Genomic DNA, 20,062 nt, shown 5'->3' on the forward strand with positions numbered 1-20,062 from the left:
TCAAATGCTCATTCAGACGCGTCTGTTAGGACGCACCGAGCAGTTATCCGAGCTATCTTTACTGACAGCCTGCCACGCTCGCGCTGCAGTTTCATAATAGAGCCATCAGAGGGAGGGACTTTACGCGCACACAAAAGCCTGATGGTGATACCACCGGTGACAGAAAACAGCAGCCATCCACCCCGGAGGAGCTGTTTTCTGACCCCAGCTGCAGCTATGAGACGAGGAGACCAACTGTAGGAGACGTGGACACTGATGCACCTTTATCATCAGCTCTGCAGCTGACTGAAGGTAAGACCCGGTGTTTTTAACTGCAGCCAGTTTTGTTGAGACACTTGCGAAAAACTCATGAAACTTGCCAGAGAGGAAGTTTGTGGTAATTCAGCTTGTGAACATCTTTTTTTTTTTCTCTATCTCTTTACACATTTGTGTACACATACGTGTTCACTCCCATGCTGCACAGTTACCATTTTATCTCTAAATCCTTATTCACAATTGTCACAATGGCCATGTTCTGGTATTTACAAAGCCTGTGTAACTGCCATTCTCAACCTTTTTAACCAGACATAATGTTTCACAACAGATGCCCTGCCCTAATTAGCTAGAAATGTTCTTTTCATTTGTAATCCTCATTATACACTGTTATGCTGCTCAGACGCTGTTGTGCAAGTTGTAGTTTAAAGCCTGTAATACTAGTGAAGAACAAAGAGGACCCTTTTTTCTGTGCTGTGTTACGGTGTTAAGGCTTTCCCAAGAGCAAGGTGAAAGTAGCTCTAATTCAGTAAACGAATACCTTACAGCAAGCTGCAACTTGTAATAAACATTTTCATCACTGCGCTCAGAAACCAACTCATCTTTGTGTCAGCAGGGTTGGACTTGTGGTGTGCAGGAAGAGTACTCCTGGGGAGGCACAACAACTGGCTTTACTGGAGCATATCAAGGAGGCTGTTTTACATATCTGTTTTACATATTAAGGAGCTACATCAATGAGGACGCCCGGCATGGCGGTATTCAAGCAAGAGAACGTGGAGGATTTTTATGAAATTGGAGAAACACTGGGAAGGTGAGAATTTGTTCACGATTAGTTTTTATGAAGGATGTCAATGAGAGGTTATTTGATCCCCACCTCTTAGAAGATGATCCTTCACAGTTTGTGTGAGTCAGAGGGTGAGTCAGTTTCCCTTGCAAGTGCTTGATCCGGTGGTCCTCCTGTGTATGTAGGTATGCAAACAGCTGGCCTGTCTAAGCTTGAACTGGGGAGTGTCGTTGGGTTAAAGTGGGCTGAATTTTACAGCTAGAGATAACGTACCAAAGCTAAACACACTCGAAGAAAAGAAAACAGCTGTGTTTGGGGGTCAGATTTGTCAGTCCAGGAACGCAAATGAATTGTGAGCGATTTGCTTTGCATGGTCTGACTGTGGGGCGGTGGACCAGGGTGTCGAAGTGCTGCGAATAAACCCCGTAAAGAGCAGACGTGAAGGAAACTGAGGAAATAAGTTACAGGAAGTTGGTAGATTACAATATGGATTGAGGAAGCTACGCCAATTTTGCACGGAAGGACAGCTTGGGCATGTGCACCACTCGATAACAGATTGAGCGGGTGTAAAAGCAAAGCATCTGACCTGTAGCCTTTCACCATTAATCCCAATATGCACTGTGTCCCAGTCTTTGTTGGGACATAGCTGCTTTGACACACCCTGATCCAGACCTGCTGTTGAAATGACTCCTTCAGATCTATAAAAAATAACCCAAACAAAAAACAGAAGAGGAAGACTTTTCAGCAAAGGCCTCGTGTAGCATGAAAAGTTCAAATGTATAAATATGAAATATTTTTACAGTAATCAGGCTTTGAGTAAAGCACTCACGTCTGATGGTTAAAAATAATGATTCACGAACAGTTAGCTGATCAATAAAATGAATAAATTATCTAATACTTTACGTAGTTTGCAAAATAAATAGATTGTAAGCACCGTTCGGAAAAAAAAAAGTACTGTCATTGATAATTGCACATGAAGTTGTAACATTGGAGGGATTTTCCACAGACATGCAAAGAGCAAGAAGGCAAAACAAACACGGCTGTTTGCACAGAGGCAACTCAAAAGCTGCTCATATCACCACAGACTAGTAGATGATTTATTAGGTTACATCAAGTAACCTAATAAATAAACCTAAGAAATTCCTTTAAAAGACTTTTAAAAACTTATATTAAAAAAAAAAGCTGAAATACCCTTTAAACCCCTGCAAGACATGGCAGACATGGGAATGTGTTGCTCAAAGCTGAGCTGGTTTTCATGAGAAAACCTTTGCCTGAAAAGCAAAGGGGACTCTGCTGTGAGCTGAGTGCATGTTTAACATCAGCATGTCGAAAATATGTGACCCTTTAAGCTACTGTGGTTAAAAGCCCTGGTTAGCTTTCTGAGTAACCAAACCTGTTACATTTTATCTTTCTGCAAAAGACTTTTCACTCACACTCACAGTTTTCTGGTGAGCCTCGGGGGACGTGTTTTAGCCCACTCACAGTTTTGACAGCCTCACGGGTTCAGAGCCCTCCACTCACATACCTCAGTGGAACTGTTACTCAATTGTCCTTTAAGAGTGTGGGGAAATTTGGCGGAGGGAGGCAAAAACCGTGTGACGTATTTGAGATGTCCTGTGCTGTGGTACTGTTGCACCATTTCTGGAAATTGAATTAATCATGTTGACAGGTTTCAATGTCTCACAGTCCCGAAAAGCAGTACTGAGTGGCTGTTTCCACTAATGACACAGAGTTTTGGGTAAACCTGTCAGCCCTTTGACATGCGGGGCATGCTGTGACAAGTGTACCTTTCTTTCCATTCGATTGATGACACTTATGACATCATACAGTACAAAGTGTTAAAGTCCGAACCAAAAGATGCCTTTAACAGGAAGCGGTGAGCTGTAACTGAGCATCAAGGTAAGGCTGAGAAAAAGGTCTTCATCTGAGATGCTGGACCCTGTTTACAAGTGAGCTTGTGTCCTTGTTGGCTCATAACAACTGATAGCTTTTAGTAGATAAGTAGTGCGTAGTGAGTCAGTGTCAAGAAACTACCAACTGTTAAACCCGCCCTCCCCCCCAAAAAAACATGCAGACTTTCCCCAAAATTTGAATGCTGAATTTACTTTACACCATGGTTTCACTCTGACTTCCTGAATGCTTTCATGTTGACTTCTAATGGTAATCCCTTGACTTTTCGTCTAGCACCACCGTGTCTTTATTGCTATGTATGAAAGGTACAGCGAGTGACGTGATCCCAGGGTGAACTGTATGACTCTAACGATGCCTTAAATTGAATCTGGTCAGTTTGTTAATGTGTGGCTTCTTACAAAATACCTGCAGAAACTCACAAGACACCTATACTCTGTCTTGACGGTGAGATGGATATTTAAACATTTGTTATAATGACAGGAACAGCAGCATGTTTGTCACTGCTTAAGTTGACATTGAGGTGAAAACTCATCTGTCCATTAACACAGGTTCACAGAGTTTTTGCCCTCCAATCTGTAAATACTGCAGGAGCATCTTCCTGATATGCAAAATATTTTTCCAGTATCTATGTGGGTTCATTTAGGAGAAAATGATTCGGACTAACCATTTTACAAGTTTTCTTTATGGAATATCCAGAGGGCAGTGATGCAAATTTTAGGTTTGCGGTGCTCGAACAATAAATGCGTTGAAGTGAAAAGAGCCCACAGGGCAGGCACACAGCTGTTTCAGATTACCAAAAAGTACTAGAATTTCTCTGTCTCTATAGCTCCGAGACATTCCTGCTGTTGTGTAAGTTGGGGAAATAAAGAGAGAAGGGAGTTTATTTGCTGCAGCCTAACTCAAGGACCTCCATGTTGACCTTTTGGACATCCCCCAGAGTTCCAATACTGACAGAAAATGTCCCATTACAAACAACACTAATGCCTCACAGATGCCGGTGTGTGCGTGTGCATGTGTGGCTGGACTTAAATACCAGTGGGAATCTAGAGATTACTTTAGGGCTTAAATGCGGAAAGATTTCACTTACAGCGTAAAAAGCAGAAAATGTGGCCGACAAATTGGGTTTTCAAGCACCGGTAGAATTTTAAAAGTTGGAGCTGCGTCCCTGCAGCCCTCAGTGGCATTTGATTAGTTGCCTGGTTAGGAACAGCTTTCTGGGTCAACAGCGAATCTGGCGCTCTTCGTCATCCTGGTGGTTGCTCAGTTGAGAAACATGTTTAAATATTGGGTTGGCGCCACTTGTCGGAGCATTCCTTCAACCTTGGCTGTGGCTAATGACCTTCAGCTGTTGGAAGTGGAAATTCTGCGGAGAGATGGCACTTTCAGCCCCGCTGGTCGGCTTAGGGCTAAGACAGACGGCACGCCTGGCCTTTTGTGGAATACCACCTCCCCCAGCATCTCTTTCCGCTGTTACTCTGCACTTCGTAGCAATGCTGGAGTAAAGCCCCTCTGCTGACATTTGTGTTGGGTGCTTTTTCACACATGAACTACAACTATCATCTCAAGGGCTTTTTCTATTTGCCATTAGTTATCAGGCAAATCAAGGGGACTGCTAATGCCCCAGTGATGGATCAGTTCCTCCCCTTGGGGTAATTGATGGATGTTTTTGCAAGTGGAATTCACTGAGTAACTTCCCCACCTCTTCAGTTAACACATTATCATCTCTAACAGGGAGGACTCGAGGGTGGAAACGTCCTGTGAATAGATCAGGCAGAGGGAGGATTTGAGATTCCATGAAGCTGTGCTTTATCACTCCACCCGCTCTCTTTTTATTTTCCTTTTAAGGAATGTGCGTGGGATTCTTTGTGGATTATTGCCTTAACGTATGTTTCCCCACTCTCTCTTTTTTCCCCCTGCAGTCTCTGCTGGGACATGTTCACACATGAATTAAATGATCTCAATAATAACTTCAAGGACTTTAGGCTTTTAATGTGTTTCCAGAACCTGAAAGCTATAGGAAATACATCAAATCAATCTAAAGTTAAAGATTCCCTTGTCTTATTAGACGCACAGGTGAAACAACCACATGTAGTTCAGTGCAAATCCCCTTGCATCAAGCACTGCAGCACTTTAAAGAAACTCATACGCTTGTTTTTTTTCCCCTTGTGTATCAGAGATGTTCAGCTTTTTTGTTGAAGTGCTGCTGTATCAGACTGCGTCATATTTGTTTAAAGGTTTTAGACTTAATCTCTTCATTGAGGTTGTAATTGAAAGTCTGGGTTTATGTGGTCCCGCATTTACATAATTTTATATTGTTATTTTTGAGCATGTTTCATAAGAGGCTTAGCATAGTCAATGTAACAGCAGGTGTGATCACAGAGCACCGGACAGGGCGTGCCACAAAAACATGAAAACTGGCTCAACCATCTCGCACCGATGTAGGGTTACAGAGTCAGTAGCTGGTTTAAAACCACAAAGACAGTATTTAATCCCTTAATTTGTTTCTGGGTGCACATTGTAAACACCCTGAAAATACAAGTGTGAACTGTAGTGTGTTGTGGGTGTACAGATCTTCCTTGCACACCTCCTTTCTGCCCTTCTTTCTTTTCCACTCCTGCAGTTCAAGCGGGGGCTCTCACTCACCAACAGCAGAAGAAATGTGGCAGGTAAAGCAAGACTCTGTTTCAGTCTGGCTATTCTTAGCCCTCTAGACACAGATTGGACAGCCTCTCACAGCCACTCTGGAATTTCTGTGTGGACAGTTATGTCCAAAATTCATGAAATGCCTGCCAATTATTGTCTTTCCCCCTCTTTGGGAATTTTTCCCTCCACATTGTCACAATGTGTCTGTGCTTCAAACATGAAAATTCTTCGGTCCTCAAGCTTTAATGTGTTTTACCCAACCATTCCCTCCTATTCAGTAAAACTCTTGCCAGCTCCTTCACCACATAAGCCCTTGTATGTCGTTGTGGCATCACGCAGAAGGATGAGAAGCTTGTGTTCACAATAGGGTGGGCAGGTCATCCCCCAGCAACAGGAAACAACAAAGCAGCAGTAGTATGACAGCAAGCTTACTCAAGTGCTGGTCTGATATTAAAGCCACAGAAATTCCCCTCATATGGAAAATGGTCTCATATTTCTTGTTCAATCTGTCAGTAGGCAAGTTATGAGTGTTATGATTTATGTTAGGGATGAGTGAAAACAAAGGAATGTATTACACCAACTGGAGTCAGTACTGAAGCTCATTAATAATAAGATGCCATTAAAGATGTCGTAAGCTCATGTCTGACTATCACTTCTATCTAACATTCAAAACAAGAACGCAATGATTCACTGAACAATATTGTCAAAGACACACCTCTGTTGTGATTTGCTTTTCTTTCAGTGGAGTAAACACTTGAGCTTGCTCCACTAAACTTGACAGGAAGTTAAAAGGAGTAGGAGGACAGAGGCTCTCTCAGCACCACCAGATTGTCTCATTGTCTCGCCAGGAAACAGGAAGTGATGGACCATACCACAATTTTTCAGTCATCTGTGTACCACAGCTTCCTCACCAATATCCTGTGGCTAAATGCAAAGAATGTTATTAGTTCTATTCCTTTAAAAAAAAAAAAAAAAAAAAGATGGTAGATACTACAAATCCTGATACACGTAAATCAGTTGTCACGTTGAATGATAATGGGTGTAACAAGAAGAGTGTTCAGAGATCACATCCTCCACCAAGATGCAGGATGTTACTGCTTTTCCCGTGCTCTGTATGCTCTCTTGGCACTTTTTGTGGTGATTGCTTCTCTTTTGTCTGCAGTGGGCAGTTTGCGATTGTCAAGCGATGCATAGAGAAGAGCACAGGCAATAAGTACGCGGCCAAGTTCATCAAGAAGCGCCTGAGCGGGGCCAGCAGACGGGGTGTGAAAAGAGAGGAGATTGCGAGGGAAGTGGACATCCTGCAGCAGCTCCAGCATCCCAACATTGTAGCGCTCCACGATGTTTACGAGAACCGCACAGATGTTGTGCTTATCCTCGAACTGTGAGTCACCGCAAGATTCTGCAATGCATTGCAATATCCACACAGTCACAACAATAAAGTTTTATCATGCTTTACTTCTTGAAAACTCCAAACATCTATGTACAATAGATAAGAGCCTGCATAACATAAAATGTGTTTTATTGGGATTGAAAAGTTATGTCAGTGCAGTCTTTTGAATGTTTGGCAGGAATACTGTAAAACTGTAAAAGTCCACTCATCTGTGAGTTTATTTCTGTTTGTTGAAGCTGTGTTTGCTGAAAACCATTTGCCCCTGATCATGTCTGCCAGAAAGAACCAAATGTCTCTTGCAAAGTCAATAATGCTTGTGCTGAAAAGAGGCCAAAAAGGGCCCCCGTCTGGGGTCGCTGAGTGCCGAGAAACATGGCAGGCCTGATTAGGACTAATTGAAAAACTCAAACAAAAAATATGACTAATGGCTGCAGAATAACGCACTGTCCTTCATTCTCATTTTTGCTGTATGAATGGTAGAGAACATTGTGGTTATGGGCCAAGGTTTCATATCATTTTTTCAGTTATGTTTATGGAAAAATACATTGGCCCATAAGTAGGGCAAATGGACTAAAAACAGAAGCAAGTTGGCACCACAAACAAACATATCTCAGGCATCCAGGGCTTGTGCATCGAATTTCCTGAGAACACACTTTAGATAAAAGTGCTAGCGAGGGCTTGCTCCAGATTGTCTGAGCCCACAGTCACCGAGTGTCAGTTTGTGTGTGTTTGTGCGTATTGCAGGGTCTCTGGAGGAGAGCTGTTTGACTTCTTAGCTCAAAAGGAGAGCCTCAGTGAGGAGGAGGCCACTCAGTTTATGAAGCAGGTCCTACATGGAGTGCAGTACCTCCACTCCAAGAAGATTGCACATTTTGATCTAAAGGTAAACGTGCTTCTCCTGTGCTGCGCATCTTAAACTGCATTTGTTTTCTGTGAAACAGTTAAACTCTTTACCTCCATAGCAACTGTATTACTACGCACAAGCAATGCCATAAAGACCTTATGTATATCTATCTATCTATCTATCTATAGCAGGTGTTTAATGTACGTACTGCACAGTTCTGCTATTCTGATTGACACATCCTTCCTGTTTTTTGTGGCCACCATCCAAACTCTCAGATACCGACACCTCAAAGTTATCTCTTTAGTTTCAGAGCTGTATCGCCCACGTTTCTATCTGAAAGTCGCTATCCTGTCTGATTTTTTTTCTAGCTGTGCATCTACGTTCCCAAGGTCTATTGTCATCAGATCAGTCAGCTATAACACCCATTAACCCTCCTGTTTAACCCCATTTTGACTTGGAATTTTACTTGAGAAATTCTTATCCCCCTTTTCGATTAAAATAAAGCTTCAGAACAGCTAAATAAACACAAGCCAACCCCAGCACCATAACCCTTCAAAGTCAATGTGAATGGTTCTTGATTTGCAGGCCTATTATATTGCACACAGCCAAAGGGAAGCACTGGGAAACAGGGAGCCCCTTTGACAAGTTTCCACAAGAGGCCACATCTTACTAATTGAATGCAGAACTGGGTGATAGTGTTCCTTTTTTGTTGTTGTTCCCTTTATGCCCCATATGAATCTGGTGAGCATATAACAGTAGAAATGTAAGAATGGGTCGTTGTGAGTCCTCTTCACTGCTGATGCTTTTGTGTTGATAACTGAAGGCGGATTAGGTACGCAAAATAACAACGCACTAGGTGCTTGAGTCATTCATGCCTGAAGCCTTGATTTTCAGTTCACACTGACACACCCTTGCACTAATTAGCGTGATTAATTGTTTTTCTCTAATGCTTCCACAAAAGGAGGATTTCTCCAGGTAACTTGTTGCTTTTGTCTGTATTACCGAGCCCTGCTATTAGTGGAAATGTGCTGACATACATGCTTTGTTTCTTTATTTGCATTGGTGCAGCCTGAAAACATAATGCTGCTGGACAGGGATGCCACCTTACCCCGCATCAAAATAATAGACTTTGGACTAGCACACAAAATACAAGATGGGACAGATTTCAAAAACATTTTTGGCACCCCTGAATTTGTTGGTAAGTTTTTCTTTCTTTTCTTTTTTCTTTTTTATTGAGCTTGACGATTTTAATGAGATGCTTGATGTTTGGCCAGACGCTGTTTGTGATGTTGAGTGTGTGTTGTCTATTTTCAGCTCCAGAGATAGTCAACTATGAGCAACTGGGCTTGGAAGCAGACATGTGGTAAGAGCTTTTAATTACCTCTGACTCTGCTGACATCTGCACAACAGGTTGCAGTGCATAACTTTGGATTAATCTTGCGCCTTTTTTCGCAGGAGCATCGGAGTCATCACATATATACTGTAAGTTGAGATTCACAACGTCCGGGAATTTTAATGTATCTACGATTATCGACTGAGTCACGCATGCAAACGTTTGTGCTGTTGTTTCAGTTTGAGCGGCGCGTCACCTTTCCTCGGTGACACAAAGCAGGAAACGTTAGCAAACATCTCAGCGGTGAACTACGAATTTGATGAAGAGTTCTTCAGCAGTACCAGTGAGCTGGCCAAGAACTTTATCAGAGGGCTCCTGGAAAAGGAAACGAGGTAAAAGAGGAAAAAAGAAGAAGAAAGAAATTAGGTTACTAACAAATAGGTCAAGGCCAAAGGTCAGGTTTGAAATTTCATTACAAAGCCCAGTACCAGGCGGGGCTATGCTTTAATAAATCCTAATGAAGTGCACTCCTGACCCACATGAGAATAAACAGCCAGCCAGCCAGTAAGGATTTATTTCTGCTACACGGTGTGATATATAAAACCAGAAAAGAAAACTATTACAAAATGTTGCAAAAACACTTTCTTTGTAAAATGTGATCCTCTTCTTACTTTCTGACATGTGTTTCCATTTAAGTGTTTACGTGCACCTTTGGGAAACTGAATATTCCTGTGGAAGTTTGGTCTCGCTGTAATCCTTAGAGAGTCACCGTCTGCTGCACGACTGACCTACGTGCCCTGTCTGATGGAGTTGTTCTGGCATATTTACACAGCTGCATTTTGTCTTTTAGAAAACGGATGACAATAGAAGATGCACTGAATCATCCTTGGATTAAGGTATGGACATGATTTATGCAGTAGTGTTGCATGGTTTGTATAATCTGTGACTGTTGTCAGCACTTCATTCCCCCCTGCCCCCCCTTCTACGAGGAGTAAAATCTATTGCAGCTAATGTCAAAGGTAACATACGGGGTAGCAGGATCTTTTTTTTTTTCCAGTGTTCACTCCCACTAACTGTGTACTTGTCCTGGATAGATGTTTCCATACTGTCCCACAGTTAAAGTATGTATATTGTTCCTGTTTGGGAATTTTTGTTTTTCCCTTCACATCTCACACTCATCTCATCCATCTTCATGCCATCTGCAATATTCCTTTTGTCTACAAAGTCAGTGGTCTGACTCTTGCAATATCTCGCTAATTGTATTTTAATGGAATGGAAACTTAACATTGTGCTGTGGTGAAGCCGTCTACCTCCCACTCAGGCTGATGAAATGCATGTGAGTGGTGTTTTGCTGTGAAGTCCTCATCCTGTTTTGATGCAAGCATGGATCCGGGAAACCTTACACGCTCAACAGGAATGTTTGCTGTTTTTTGGCACCCCTTATCAGCCGTGGCTTACGCTCTGGGGTCACACACTAATCCTCCAGTGCCACGTCTGCTGGGATTTTTCACTGCTATACGTGTTTTCGAGATGCAACAATAAGACATCCTCTCACTCAGTCTCCCTCCCCCACCCCTACCCTTCTGTCTGAAGTCCTGCGGCCACATGGAGGAGGACAGCGCTGCCTCTGAGAAGAAAGCAAAGCAGCTGAAGACAAAACTACTTAAAGAGTACACTATCCAGTCGCACTCCAGCATGTCCCAAAACAACACATATGCCAACTTTGAGCGTTTTGCCCATGTGGTGGAAGACATCGGATTAATGGAGACGGGATTGTCCGAGGTGGCGGAAGCTTACCGCACCCTGCAGGGTGACATAGAAGCACTGCTCTCCATTCACAATGACAAGGAAGCTTGGTACAAGGAGGAGCGGGACACCGCAAAGAAACAGCTCTCGCAAGCCTGCCACGAGTTTCGCAAAGTGGAGGCCACCAGGAAGCTGGTGCAAGAAGACATGAAGGCAGTAGATGTTTGTCTGGAGAGCATCAGCAAGAGGTACAACCACAGGCAGGGCCAACTGGATGCTCTGAGGCAGGAGCTGAACTCTGAGCTCCAGTGGCTCCAGGATCTGATGGGCTCTTTGCATCCTGAGGGAACCAGTGGTAGCATCCATAACAGAAGTCTGAGCACACATGTAAAGAAAGCACTGGAGGACCTGCTGCATCTGACTTGTGAAGGAGAAGTCTGCTCTGAGGCTGAACAGCCCCTCACTGAGTCTGGCTGACATAAACCATTGAAAAATCTTCTAAGAGTCAACAATTTTTCTTTCTTTTTTTTTTTTTTTTTTTTTTAAATTGCACTCTTTAAATTTTATTTATTTGTAGATTTTCTTTATTGTTTAAACAAAAAAGATAAAGAGTTAAAGGAGAAGATGGTTATATCAGTTAATAAAGCTAGCCTGGCTTTGTCCGAAGGTTAAACAAACATAAACACACATTATAAACACTATTTTCTGCATGTTCTCCCTCTCCCTCCGTGAGTACCCTCCAGGTTCGTCCCACAGTCCAAATACATGCACATGCACATGTAATTCTAAACTGGCTGAAGGTGCCACTGTGAGCGTTAATAGTTGTCTCTCTCTCAGTGTTAGCCTTGCGACAGGCTGATGACCTGTCCAGAGTATACCCCGCTTCTGCTGGGATAGATTCCAGTCCCCTGAACTGAATGAAGAAAATGGATAGACATTATCAATTATAGAAATATTAGTGCATTAGGTTTTGCCATTATTTTAAACAAATATCTACATTCTGGGAGGAGACCGTAAGGCAGACCTAAAACATTCTGGAGAGATTATATCTCTTAGGTAGTTTGGAATGCCTCAGGTTCCTACAGAAACCCCCATTGAACCCTAACCCCCAGGTGACTAGAGAGAGGGGGTTTTGCCTCTGCTCATGGACTGCTACCCCGAGCGTTGACATCTCTTTTGTTGACTTTTGACAGAGTCAGCCTGCCTTTTTTCTTTAGTAGGCCAAAGATAAGCTGAGCTTTAATTTCTTACTGGCTCTGGAATGCTTTTTAAATGACAGACAAGTATTGATCTTAACAGCAGGTACAGCAGCAAACATGATTAGTCCTTTAACTGGGATAAGTGGCACAATATTTTATTTTATTTATTTATTTATTTTTGTGACACATGGATTTATTAAACTATGTTTATTTATTAATTTGGTGTTTTCTGCCTGAGCATTTAGCAGATTATTTTAGCTGATTTAGTAAAACTAAATGAAACAAATGTACTGTGCAATGGTTCTCTCAGTGGAGTGAATGATAAGTTCAAATGTTTTTTTTATTGACTGATCTAAGTTTTTTTTAATTGCAATTTTCTTTTTTATTGAAATAATAATTAATCCTATTTAATACTCCATTTGTAAATGATAGTGTTTTAAAAGAAAGGATCTTTTTTATGGATTTAAATGTGCTCTATTGCTGAAGGTTGAGTTATTTATTTCAAAAGCATTTTCTATTTCTTTCTTTGAGATGTTTTTGCGCTAACCATAAAAACAACATCTATGATAAGATCTTATCTGTTTAAAAATTTCTCACTTCCTTTGCCAGTATTAGCGTCTGAACACTCAGCACTCTTTTGTCTTTGTGCGCTGACATTTTACACTGTTGTCAACCATGAAATAAATGTTAATTAGAGATTATGACTCTTTTTTTTTTTTTTTTTTTTTTTTTTTAAATTTCTGTCATTCATGATCTGAAATGTCTTCATGGTATAGCTGATTATATTAGACAAGCACATGCGCACAGCTGACGTGAGGGACAGTTCTGCTTTCTGACATCTCACTGTGTTTCTGCAGCCTCTGAACCCCAGACAGGCCTTGGTGAAGAGACTATCAGTGGTCAACTTGGAGAACTTCAAGAGACAATATGCTCGACGCAGGTGGAAGGTAAAATGCAGCCCTGGTACCAACTTGGACTATTACTTAAATGAAGATTGCATAAAAAAATTGCACATGTCTTGCTTTGTAACCCATTTCTTTTTACTTTTGTCGATTTCAACAGCTGTCATTCAGAATTGTGGCTCTGTGCAACCACCTAACACGAATCATGAAGAACCATAAGAATGAGAAGCTGCCTGAGGAGGACGGGGTAGGTTGCCGTGCAATGGTTTACATTAAACTGACACACATTGAGCTGCTCTCATTTATATTGCTTCAACCAACAGCTGGTTAGTTTAACTTTGCAAATACATTCCCCAGATACTTTATTGGGTACATCTTGTTAGTGCCAGATTGAACCCTTTTGACTTCTGGACTGCCTTAATTCTTGATGGCAGAGATTCTGAAAGGTTTTGGTCCATGTCGACGTGATTGCATCACACACTTGCTGCAGATTTATTGGCTGCAGATCCATGATGTGAATCTCCCGTTCCACTACATTCCAAAGGTGCTCTATTGGACTGAGATCTGGTGATTGTGGAGGGCATTTGAGTACAATGAAGTCATTAAGTTCATAAAGGTAGTTTAGGATGATTTGACCTTTGTGACACGGCAGCCACGAGGAGATGGGTACTCTGTGGAGATGGACATGATCAGCAACAATAATAAAGCGGGCTGTGGTTTTTTTTTTTTTTTTTTTTTAAACGATGCACATTTGAAACTAAATTGTGCAAAAAAGTTATCCCTACATCATTAAACTACCAGCCTAAACTGATAAATCCGTGCATGCATGGATCTGTGCTTTCATGTTCTTTACTCTAAATTCTGATTCTACTATCTGAATGTCGCAGCAGAAATCTGGACTTAAGAATGGGCAATGATATTTCAATCTTCTGTTGTACAATTTTGGCGAGGCTATGTTTCCTGGTCAATAGGAAACATTTTTTTTCTGGCCATTCTCTGTAATTCCTAGAGATGGTTGTGCAGGAAGAATCTCAGCAGTTTCTGAAATACTCAGACTAGTTCTCTGGTAACAACAATCATACTACATTCAACATCACTTAAATGACCTTTCTTCCACGTTCTGATGCTCCTGTTGAACTTCAGCAGGTCGTCTTGAGCATGTCTACATGCCAAAATGCATTGCACCATACTGCCATGTGGCTGGCTGATTAGATATTTACTTAATAAGCAGGTGCACTTACTAATGCGGTGATGAGTTTCTTTTATTGTACACTATTTCCACAGCATTTACAGATGTAGATGTCTAACTATTTCTCTGGGAGTATCTTTACAACAGACATTGTGTTCCGCAGTGTTGCAGTGTAGCAAGCACAGTTTTATCCTGCTATATGCTGCTGGAGCTAAAATAAATAAATAAATAAATAAATAAATAGAGAGAGATATGTAAAAGAATGCTTAGAGTCTTTGAGCTGTCTCCAGCTGTGGAGACTCACAATTGTCACAATCACCACAAACAGTAACTATGTTACAACTGTTTCCTAACTGGGATGTGTTGGTCTTGTCAGAGGAATTGTGAAAGCGACCAAGAAGAAGAAACTATGAAGAGGAGACCAAGGACCAGAAAGAGAAGCAGCACTTCCTGAGAGCAACCCTCAGAGTGTCCGTCAGACATGCAGAACAGTGACTTTGCACCTTTATTTAGGGCATGCTCTGCAACTGTTATACGCCACTAAGCATAGTTACAATATATTTTGACATGACAGCAGTAAAAGTAGATTTTTTTTAGAGTTTAAGGCAACTTCTTCATTCTGAATCAGCACAACTTCTGCTGTATGTCGGACATCGTTCCGGCATTTTTAAACATGTGCTAATCTTGCACTAGCAAGATTAAGATTAAGAAAACTCCCTAACACAGCTATAGCTTGATTACTGTTGCTGTTGACAGGAACTGTTGTGTATGTTAGCATATATATATGTATGCTATAGACAACTTCTGTCTAAATAGTTCTCAAGCTGTTGTTTGGCACAGTATTGATACAGATTGATTGATATATATTTTAACAGATGTTAGCATCCAGAGTGTTAAATTAAAGGGTTTAGCGCTGCAGGATAACAACATGACAGCAGATCTTCGAATGTTTACGTGTTGTGCTTAACGATGTTTTATCATTAACTGTTAACCTCAAGATATAAGCCCCTAAAGCATCTGTATACTATATGTTTACATAGGATATTTTAATTTGTGCAAATTTTTCTGAGACTGTAACTGTGTTTCATTGACGAGTTCACTGACTGCATGTATCTACGGTATGCCTAATATGTGAATCTAATTCTGCAGTTTTAAATGGAATTGATAAGTCTTGCAATACTTTCATGTATTTATAAATAGATATACATCATGTCTTAAGTTCACTTTTGCCTGTATCTTAGCCTTCAGTGTTTTCAAGAAGCATTTTACTTTCTTTATATGTGTATAAAGTGTAAATTGAAAATGTGTTAAATAAATTAATGAACATTGTTACTTTGACCGTTTTTATGAAACCAAAACTTGTTGATTTGATCTATTTTCTTAACGCTGTGGAAGGGACTGGTGCCTGTCTGGGCTGGTGCTTTGCATAAGGCAGGTTACACCCTGCACAGGTCCCCAGCCTACAGGGCTTACACAGAGAGACACACAAGCCTTCATGATCACATCCATACCTACAGCCAATTAACATAACATGCATGCCTTTAGACTGTGTGCACAGAGACAACATGAAGTTCAAACCCACATCCTCCTTGTTGTGAGGCATCAGTGACAACTACACCCTGAGTCCTGGATATTAAACTCTCACCATCTCCTTTCTTTTAAGGCCAAGCAAAGTGTAAAATGATTTTCCCACACAGTGAAAGTGTGATTGTGTCTAGATGACCCAGAAATCCCAACCATAAATATGCCAAACACACTAAAGTTAAAAAAAAAAATACAAAGCAGCTCTTGACGAGGAATAATAATCTCAATATCAGTGTGTTATCCACCTACTTTGTTGGCCGCTGCCATTTCTTCTGGCCACTGCTTGGTTATTTAGCCTCACAACAGTGGCGCTGTTTGGACTCAGCTGAGCTGAAAGAGATTGAAGGGATAATTTGGCCTGACCTACACAATTTGGGCCAGCTCAACACAAATACTGAGAAAGGTGTCATAATCAACAAGTGGGTCAGTCTGAAAACAGTGTGCCTTTTTGTCCTTCTCTATAGCAGCACAAAATATTTAGATTCACATTTAATTCGCTATGTCAGACAAAACTCCTCTAGTCTGTTTCCATGTTAGCACATCTCCTGTTATTGTTTAATGACAGCTTGTGAGTTACTGGCCTTTGATGAGACGAGAGAAAACATTTAGTGCACGTTTGGGTCACTCGTCTCTATTCGCCCTGATGAGCCAAGCTGGTGACTGTAAATATTCCTGCCATGTCTCACTGAAATAAGAGCCGAGTCTTTTGTAGACAGTGATATGACATGCTTTCCAGTCAGCCGTTACAGTGAGGTCCTCATCTCATGTAAGAGAGCCACAGCTGGTATGGTGGGATCAGTTCTGTGGGATCATGGAATTCCAGCCGACTCACGTTGGTATGATCCGGTTGATGATCCATTCACACAGACAAATAAGGTGGGCTGTCAGCTCAAAGTGTGTCCTTCAGGGTGTCTTTGGAACAGTGCTTGACTCAGAGATGTGTCAGTGTTAGCACATGATGAGCATAATAGGCCCTTTTCAGCTACCCAGCCATTCTGACATGGAAACACAGGTGTAATTATTTACATCATGACCCTGTTCCACTTAAATGGGTCAGGCCCCTGGTGCTACTGTGGCCCATTATTGGTATTCTTCTTATTTTTAATGGAACATGAATGCTGCTGCTGGTGAGCTGTAGATAAATAATTTACCATTAAAAAACTGTGTCTGCGATGTTGAGGCCATTGCCTGCAGCAAAAAAGTGATATGCTGTGCTTTTCTTTTACTATGGTGCCATCTAGTGGGCATAACAAAAGCTACAGCCATATACCCGGAAATAAATAGTTACAAGAAATTATTTTAGGGGAAAAGTAAAAAGAAATCAATTAAACTAAAGAAAACCATGCATATACAGTATTGAGTAAAAGGTTTTGTTTTAATTATTTTTTTTTCATTCTCTTCTTTGTACCTTTTATTTATTTGTTTCTTTGTTAAGCCACTTAACACTGACCTATTAATCATTTAAGCAAAGAAGCAACCAAACTCAAGGGATGACTTGTGTTTTCCGTATGTCTACACAAAAAGAGGACTTAGCAAAACTGTAAAATTGTATTTTAAATTGTAGCTCTATGTATTTTGTTACAAGCAGCCTGTCACAAAAACATTGCTTGATCCCATTTCTTGAGCTCATTCTACAAAAAATGCCAAAGACAACACAGTATTTTTTGCGAGGTGATTCCCAAAGAGAATTATCATTCGTGGATTGGCCTCCCCAGAACCAGGAACTCACCATTACCGAAACAGTGTGGGATCATCTCAACAGACGATTGAACAAAAAGCTGCCAACGTCAAAAGAAACACTCTTTAAGAAGCCTGGAAAACTATTCCTGAAGACTACTTAAGATATTCATGCATCAGGAATTTTTTAAAAATGAGTTTATTTTGTAAATTAGACATCAAAAAAGCACACAGGCATTTAAACAAGCTACATAAAAATCATATCAAGTGATAGGTTGGTGCCTAAAAAGCATTTACATATCAGATAAAACAAAATACTACAGCTTTATTGAAACTAACATGTTTTCTTATTCTTTATATCTGCTCTATGATATATTACAGCTAGTTTTGTTATAGGAACGAAGCACTGCGCTGACTCATGTAAATTATGGTCTATCTTATTTTCCTTGATGCACCTGATGCTTTGTGGTCAGTGCGCATCAGAAGATCTGATGGCAGAGGCCGTGTAGCTGTGGAGACAGACCTGAGGGCATTAATCATGAATGCCAGCCTCTCACTTTATCTGTGTGATCATTAGGCCGTACTTTACTGATGATCACTCTCTGGAAATGAGCTCCTGGAGGCTGCTTTCATTATTCATACCTGCAAGAGCACAGTCTGCCCCCTATTCTTGGAAATGAGACTTAATGGGTGGGTGAGTGTGTGGGTGGTTGTGCTCTTGATATGTCACTGGGTGGCCTGTCTTTGTCAGTGATCTCATCTCTCTCACTGCTTCATCTTTAGCGATGTGCATCACAGGTACATTTGCAATTAGACCACAGGGAGGTGACAAGTGTTGCTCATTGCGATACCGAGAATGACAAGTCTTCCCCTTTAAGGAAATTTGATTGGCTGACCTTTTCATCAAAGTTAGTATGCTTTGCACCTGGACAAACAACTGTGGCTCACACAAATATCTATCATCATGTTGCTTTTTTTGTTTTTGCCAAAGGCATGTTATTATGTTCTTAATACAAATTACACGTTCCACCTTTCTACATATCCACAATGATTATCCTAACCCACTTTAACAAGTCGATTCAAGCCTCCCGTGAAGTTAAAATAGACGTCTGATTGTGTGAAGTGGTTGTTGAAAGTGTTGTGAACCTTTATATATGAAAGTATTCCCAAAGGCACGCTGCTATAAGGAACACTTTGCCTCCTGTCACGTGTAGATGTCTGGAAACAGACCAGAATATGAAACTAAAGGACTTCCCAGATTATACTTCACATATTTCAGGTAAGTCTATACAGGAATCAGTTCTTCTCCTCAGCTACAAGACTAAGTGCAGACAATTATCTGGCAATATGTGGATGATGGTGGTGGTGTCAGGGCGCGATGATGTTTTGCTCACATAATTAGTCTCTGAGGCCTTGTGTTGAAAAAACAACAGACTTGTCACCATAGCTATCATTCCTGCATCAAATGTTTAAGTATCACATTTATGAGCCCAATCATTTCTGCTGCCAGCATGCACTGAAAGTGTTCATAGAAGAGCGTCCTTGATAACTACAGTTTTTGTGATGAAGCTTTCACATTATGTTCAGTCTTTTAAACGTTTTGTTTTCTGAAGATGTATTTCAGCATTTTGCTGCTGACGTTTGAAATATTTAAAAAAAAAAAGGTGCTGCTGGTAAAACCCACGCGGAATGGCGGTGGTGCTGTTCGAACATTGGTTATTTTTTTTCTGAAAGGGCTAAGGATAACCTTCTGGAGACAGGAAAATCAATAGCGCTGTACTGAATTGCAGAGACCCCTGGTGTCTGCATCGATGTACTTGGTGGTCATTTGGCTCTGGAGACCAGAATGTTCCCAGTGCAATATCAGTAAAAAAAAAAAGCAAAAACAGCATCTGACTTCATGAAGCAATGATTTATCCACTATACCGTATATCAATTAACTGTGAAATCAAACGTAACAACAAACCATACACCAAATTCAATTTCAGGTTGCGTAGTGGAAGATGAGACAAGAAGTTCATATTAAACTGCACATGGAGGGTTGCGGAGGAGCAACCATGGATTGTCGCAGCTCTTTCACCATTTGTATAACCTGCTCTTCTAATAATTGGACGGGGGATATTTTGGGTTCACAGGTCTCTTAATTAAAAGCGCTCAGCCCTCTGACAGATGAGACCATTATTTCTGTGGAGTGTGAATGAATCAGCCGCAGTTCATAATAACATAATGAGTCAATTTGTTGCTTTGCACAACCCAAATCAAAATCTGTGACAGTCACACGCAGTCACACGCTGCTCACCCGCCGGTGCAAGAATGTGCACATTTTTTAGTGAATCAGTCATTTATTTATTTATAGATTTTGCACTTATATGATCACGTGAGCGACAAACGCGTACGGCTGTATTTCTCTGTTTAGGTCTGACATGCTGCTAGGTCACAATATGCTGATGGCAGTTCAGAACATGTAATTATGTAATATCTGTGATAATGGTGTGATTGGGTCTTTTAACACTACAGTCTAAAAGAGCAGAGCCACGGTGAGCATCAGCACAAAAGGAATGATTACATTACAGAAGGTTTGAATGCTTAACAATTTCATGAAGCT

At 41.0% G+C, this 20,062-nt stretch overlaps 1 protein-coding gene across 2 annotated transcripts; it reads left to right on the forward strand.

Moving 5' to 3' along the window:
• The first annotated feature begins 93 nt into the window (after window positions 1-93).
• Window positions 94-14,889, forward strand: dapk2b (death-associated protein kinase 2b). 2 transcript variants are annotated; one of them, XM_040025780.1, is made up of 12 exons: window positions 113-291; window positions 869-1,063; window positions 6,753-6,974; window positions 7,728-7,866; window positions 8,896-9,025; window positions 9,142-9,190; window positions 9,283-9,309; window positions 9,400-9,552; window positions 10,011-10,056; window positions 12,963-13,052; window positions 13,168-13,254; window positions 14,573-14,889. In XM_040025780.1, exons 2-12 carry the CDS (start codon window positions 987-989, stop codon window positions 14,648-14,650), a joined length of 1,098 nt encoding a protein of 365 aa, XP_039881714.1. In that variant the 5' UTR covers window positions 113-291; window positions 869-986; the 3' UTR covers window positions 14,651-14,889. The 2 variants fall into 2 exon arrangements, with proteins under 2 accessions (XP_039881715.1, XP_039881714.1); XM_040025781.1 differs by lacking the exons at window positions 12,963-13,052; window positions 13,168-13,254; window positions 14,573-14,889 and adding an exon at window positions 10,754-12,939 and having other exon boundaries at window positions 94-291.
• The last annotated feature ends 5,173 nt before the right edge of the window (window positions 14,890-20,062 follow it).

Source organism: Simochromis diagramma, unplaced genomic scaffold, assembly GCF_900408965.1.
Source record: "Simochromis diagramma unplaced genomic scaffold, fSimDia1.1 OVJJ01000293.1, whole genome shotgun sequence".
Lineage (NCBI taxonomy): Eukaryota > Metazoa > Chordata > Actinopteri > Cichliformes > Cichlidae > Simochromis > Simochromis diagramma.